Source organism: Alligator sinensis, unplaced genomic scaffold, assembly GCF_000455745.1.
Source record: "Alligator sinensis unplaced genomic scaffold, ASM45574v1 scaffold293_3, whole genome shotgun sequence".
NCBI lineage: Eukaryota > Metazoa > Chordata > Crocodylia > Alligatoridae > Alligator > Alligator sinensis.
Window position 1 is genome coordinate 709,180 of NW_005842604.1, and position 6,000 is coordinate 715,179.

The 6,000-nt window shown below is 39.9% G+C and overlaps 1 protein-coding gene across 1 annotated transcript in view; it reads right to left on the reverse strand.

The window, feature by feature from the left end:
- RASAL2 (RAS protein activator like 2) overlaps nucleotides 1-4,972 on the reverse strand; it is a 178,876-nt gene extending 173,904 nt beyond the window's left edge. Inside the window, exon 1 of the mRNA XM_025214769.1 lies at nucleotides 4,453-4,972. Within this exon, the coding sequence (XP_025070554.1) occupies nucleotides 4,453-4,972 (520 nt within the window). The remainder of the gene's footprint in view (nucleotides 1-4,452) is intronic.
- Nucleotides 4,973-6,000: the final 1,028 nt, after the last annotated feature.

The window sequence follows — 6,000 nt, forward strand, 5'->3', positions numbered from 1 at the left end:
ACATTTTCAGCTCTACAATTATTATGATGCAACACAGGGATTATTATTTATACAATCATCTTGAAACTGCTTTAGTTGACAATGGTTAAAACTGATCTGACTTAAATCCACTGTACATAGATAACATGTCCTACGCCAGCAGAGGTACCCAATGGAAAAAGAAAAAACCACACACACACGATTCTTACTTAGATAGCACCATTGTTACGTATAGCATTTAGTCATCAGATAAGCTCTCCCCTCCAAAGAATAATTTATAGCTGACATAATGCAATTAAGTGCATACAGACTAAACTGCTCTTAATCAATCATTCAGGAACAATATAGCCACTTTGTTTGAAAAAGGATCTTGGGGAGACTCAGTTAAATGGTTCTTAATTTTTTTGATCTTAACTACAACCAATTCTGTAATGAGAAAGCTGAAAAGTGTGAATACTAAACAGGTGCCTCTATAGATACCAGATTCCTCTCTGCCTGACAGGATGGGACAACTTCTTAGTTTGATAATTGATAGAACAATTAATATAGAACAATAACAGCCAGGTTATTGAAAAATCTCTTGCATATGAGAAGACAAAAATATATCTAAATAAATCTGGATGGAAGGATATCAGAAATGGATTCTGAGAAATCCAAATTGGAAACATACTGAAAGGGACAGAGTTTAATCACAATGCAAACAATGGCACACATCTGGGATAAAAAGTTAGGATTTTGGAAAGGGACTGCATCAAAAAATGCTCATTCACTGAAGGCACCAGTGGAAAAAGGACAACATTTTAATTCACCGCACCATAGAATCAGAATCTTTATATTGAACACAAATTTTATTTTGTTCTTATGAAGCAAAAGTAGGAAGTAATTTTGCAGGAAATACCACAATCACAAGGACAAGAGGATGATAGTTATAGCCAATTAAAATGATATACGGGCAATCAATTTATTTTTCTCCAAACTGAAACAGTTTTACTGAGTCAAGATATAGAATTTATTCTATTGAAGTAGAATTGTTACAATATTACAATTAGACTTGCTTTGTCCAAAGATCCAGGTAAGTAAGAACTATACATTCATTTATAACTCTCCTGCTTTCAGTGATCTTTAAAATATGCTAAGAACTGGAACAGTGTGGAAAGCTCCACTAAAGGTACAGTTAGACAAGAGTTTAACTGTTTTTCTCATCTCTTTCCTTATCCTGCTTCTATTGAAATCACGACTTTAACTTTACTGAGTGTTTACAGTCCAAAGATTTATTTCCTGAAATTTCTCTCATTCCTGATTGATGCTTTTACTGAACAATAACACGTTCTGAGTTTTCTGTAGGTTATTACTAATAATGGAAAAACACTGAATCTAACCTCTTGAAATTTAAGGCTTTGTCTGCATTACAACCAATTCACAAATAAGTTAATGAATATGTCTGGCTCTAAACATACTTAAAACACAGCAGCCAATAGTTGCACAACACAGTTGCAGCAGCCAATAGTGCTTCAGTCAAGCCAAGGATCTAGGGTGGCCCACACTTATTTCCTCAGCACACTGTAGAGGCAGTGTTCCCTGACTGTTCATTGGTTTCCTTTCTTTCTAGCTTGAATCTGTGTTATAACATCCTAAAATGCATTACCCAATGAGCTGTCAAGTGGTGTTCCTTGTGCATGTCCTCTGCTGAGGCTTTCTGGATCAAGGAGAAGCATCTTCCAAGAGCAATTCTGTGCCTTTTCATCACTGAAAGTGGCAACTAATTTGAGCCAGCAAGATCAGGGACTTGTTCAGAAGACAATCTCTCTTCTCTATGCAAGATGCATGAGAGTTATCAATCTTTTCCCAGAAGGGGCAGGCAAGACCCTGAACGGGACTAACACTATCAAGACGCCAGGTCTTTAAGGCTAAACACAAGACAATCAGTTTAATGCAGCTCTGGGATATGTCTGGCATTAAAACAAATGAGGCAGTCCTTTACACATTTAAATGGCAATTAACTCATTAGCTGTTATGTGTTAATTCAGATACTTCACAAATACTTAATGTGGGACAGTAGACTTGTGCATCTGTAAGTTTGGGGGTTTGCTGCTAGACACTTCAATCTGAATCAATTTGGTTGTCTATTTTTAGCCTAAGCATGGAATAGTATGCCTTTTCTGTGCTACAAAAGCCTAGAAAGCAAACTCCTCCATCAGTCAAACCCTCCCTCCCCAGTCTAGAGTCATTGAGCCTTTGTGAGATGTCCACATAAGCAGTGGAAAGAGGATTTTGATGCAAGACTGAACAAGAATCTAGTTAGTCTAAAGCTGGTGCATCCAGTATACATCTTGCAGGCCAGAACTGACCTGCAAAGCCTCTCTATCGAGCCTGGCGAGCCACCAGAAGTTAGCAGGCATGGCTTGCCACAGAAGTCAGGGCTCTTTGGCCCTCATGGCCATGGCCATCAGCAGTGAGCTTGGTTCATTGCTACTGCCCCTGTACTATCAGTGCACACCCAGACCCCAGTGCCCTGAATCTCTTGCTATATACCATCTTGGGACACCTTGCCATCCTCAGATCCTTTGCTGCCAACTGCTACCTCTAGAGGGCCTTCCACCACCGCGGTCTCTGGACCCCTCACTGCTGCTGCAGTGGCCACAGCATCTACCACTGTTTCTAGGCTGGATCAGGCCCAAAAGAAGCCACTCAATCCAGACCTGGCTAGGGGCCACAGGAGTGTGGACTAAGGATTCCCTAAGAACACCTCACTTGGCATGGGAAACCAGTTTTTTTCCCCCTAGATTTTCATGCCTATTCTGATCTTAGACTCTCCTCCCACCTCTCCCCTCAGACAGGAACAAGTCAACTGTGTTCTCAAGTCAAGGGAAGGTGCCTTTCTTCGCAGGTAATGCTCAGACCGTTTTTAGACCGCCAAGTCATCATATGGCCTCACCTTCTCAGTGTTCCAAGTTGAACCCGTGTGTAGCTGAGAAATAAATATAGAAGACCTGGTACCTCTTCCAATTTAACATCTACAGTCTAAGTTGAGGAGGTCTATATCAGGGTCACAGGGTTAACTACACTACATGCATATCTACTGTACTAAAAGCAGCATCATGAATTGGCTTCTTCTAACATCCCAACAGATGTGTCACTCCATTCCCCATTTCTACCTCCCTCCTGCAGACAGTTCCCCCAGAGAGTCTCTTCGATCCAGCTACAGTCTGTTTTAGAGAGTTCTTGGACTTTAGTCCTGCTAGTCAAAACCAGTTCGGCAAGCTCAGCAGGAGGTTGAGCCAGACTCCTCAGAGCCAAGGGTTCTTTCATTACTCCATAACAACCCTCAACTATTTGCTGATGGGTGGCATATCTTGAGCTACTCTTCCCTTCCCATAGATTTTTTTTTCTTTTGAGCCATCTATTTAACAAAATATCAACAGCCAGACTACTATTCGATATTAAAAAATGACTAGAAGTAGCTTTACGTCCATCATTGTCCACCAGAAAGGAGTTCATATGGAAGAAGAGTGAGAACACACTTATCCACTGCCCCAGTACACAAAGCCTAGCAACTGTAAGCTGGTGCTACATATAACAATGTAATAATCATCATCAGCCCAAATGTGAGCTCATTAGAGTCTCCTCACAGAAATATAAATTCATTTTGGAGTTTTATTGACATTAATCATCAATTCTAAACAAATCAGCTCCCCCCACTCCAGAGTTGAGGCTTAATCTGGAATAATCACATCTTTTTTTCCTTTAGACTATTTGTACCATTTTAAAGATACCTGAATACTCTGAAAGCAAATACTAGTTTATACCATATAAAAAAATGCTACATTTTAATTAAGATATTTTAAGTGCCTGACATGAGCAGAGGTCATTGTAATAAACTGAGGGAGTTTTTTTGTTTTGTTTTTGGGGGTTTTTTTAATACAGGAGATGTGGCTGACTATCTCAAATGGGTCCATATGTCATCAGGGCTTAGTATGATCAGTTAGGAGGATTTTAGAAAATGTTATTAATTTTTCAAATTAAAAATGTAAACACTTTCACAGATGAATCAGTTACTTGGATCAGATCTGCCAGTCCTCAAAGAAGCCAAGTGACAAATTAAGAGGGCACAAGAAAACTTCTCCCCCTCTTTGGCTCCAAGAATAGATCAGGGAAATAGATTTAAAATGAAATACAAGAGACTGGTATCAAGAAGCTCACTGGCCTCAGTCCCAACTGGCTAAACCTTTATAATGTTACTAAACAAGAGATGAACAGGAAGCTAAAATATTTTTTAAAACGCCATAGCAGCGCACCAAGTGACACATTAGGGAACACTCAGTTTGAAGTAGGTGTTATCAACTTCCCTAAATTAACTTTTAGTAAAATTTCTATGAGGTAGTTTGAAATAGCTGTCAAACATGTCAAGAGGCAAGTAGTTACATTCCTGTTAACCAAATACAGAGATAGCAAAACAAAAATCAGTATACTTACCTGTACTCAAATCACTCTGATCACCATCTGTCCTGCATTCATTCCCTGCCTCACTATTGAGCTCCTCTTTTCGGTTCAACATCTTAGAAAAACCACTTGACAGCGTTGAGAAGATACCACGAATGAAATATCCCTGCTGCTCACAATCAACTGAATGCGCTGGGTGCAGAAATGTTTTTGAACTTCTATTTCTCCAGTGGGGCTCAGGTTCAGATATAGACCTGTTGAATGGAACCCGAAATGGTTTGATTCCTGCTTTGATTGGCTTCCCTGTTGGGTCCTCCTGGAGACCATCAGCACTTGTACTGTCCATCTGCAAGGGATCTTCAATAGGACTTTGCTCATTATTCTCCCATTTAAGATTGTGAGACAGCTCTTTCCTGCTCATCTTCCAATTAAATTTAGGAGGGGTCTGCCACCTGCATGCACCAAGTGGCTTCCTTTGCTCTGAGGCTTCTTGCTCACATGTCCTCTTGGTTTTTATTTGGTGGTACCACTGATAGTCCTTCAAAATAGCCATTGCTTTTGTAGTGTCAGCATCCTGTTCTGACAAGGATCTTCTAAAGGCTGCAGGAGAGGGACTATAGTACTTTTTAAACACACTCATTTTCCAGCCCTCAACTTTCAGTTTTTTTAACTTACACTTCACTGAGCTTTGCCAGTCACACAGCTACAATTCACACTCTTCAAGAGTACTCCAAAGCATTTCAATGCCTGAGCTGCTTTCTTGAGTACTGTGGCAATGAACAGCAGCACATGTTCTTCCTCAAGAGCTGGCATCAGCTGGGAGTCATTTGGATACAAATTTCCACTTAACTGCTTATTATTCCAGATTTCTACATCTTCGTAGATTTGGTAGCATGGCATAGCCCTTACCTGCATCCGACTGTGAGATTTTCTACGATGAATTCAGCTCTGTAAAGTCAGTTGTCGCTTCCTCTGTTGTCACATTTCTGCACCAAGTTTTCAGGAAATGACTAAAAGAAGTCAGTCTCAAAAACCCACAGTGATGTCTTGGACCAATCACACTTCACTTTGCAACAACAACAGTGGGTTAAAAAAAGAATGTGAAAGTACCTTAACTTATCACATCCATGCTTTCACGGAGCAAAGTCTCAGCACAAAAAAAATACAAAAGTAAATCAACAGCCATGTTCTTCTTACTTTCTTGACTTAAGAAGCTGGGTACATCAAATGACAGCTGAAAACAATATTTAATGTAGAAATGCAATCTCTGACTACTAGTTTAAAGTACATCTACCATAGATACCCTCTATCATACTAGTCACCTCAAAACTCTATTACAGAAAGATAAAATCTGATTCATCCAAAACTGAACATTGCAAGCATCAAACAGCAAGGCAGCAGTGATGTATGTGGATGGACTCAAGGAAAGGAAAGAAAGCTGTAATTTAGAGTAGTAATAATGTACGTACACTTAAAGGAAATATGTACGGGGTGAGTGAAAGAGAGAGAGGGAAGGTGGGTGGGATTTAGTCAATCATCGACCAAAGCAAAGACGGGGAAAGTTTTGAGGTGAGATCTTGT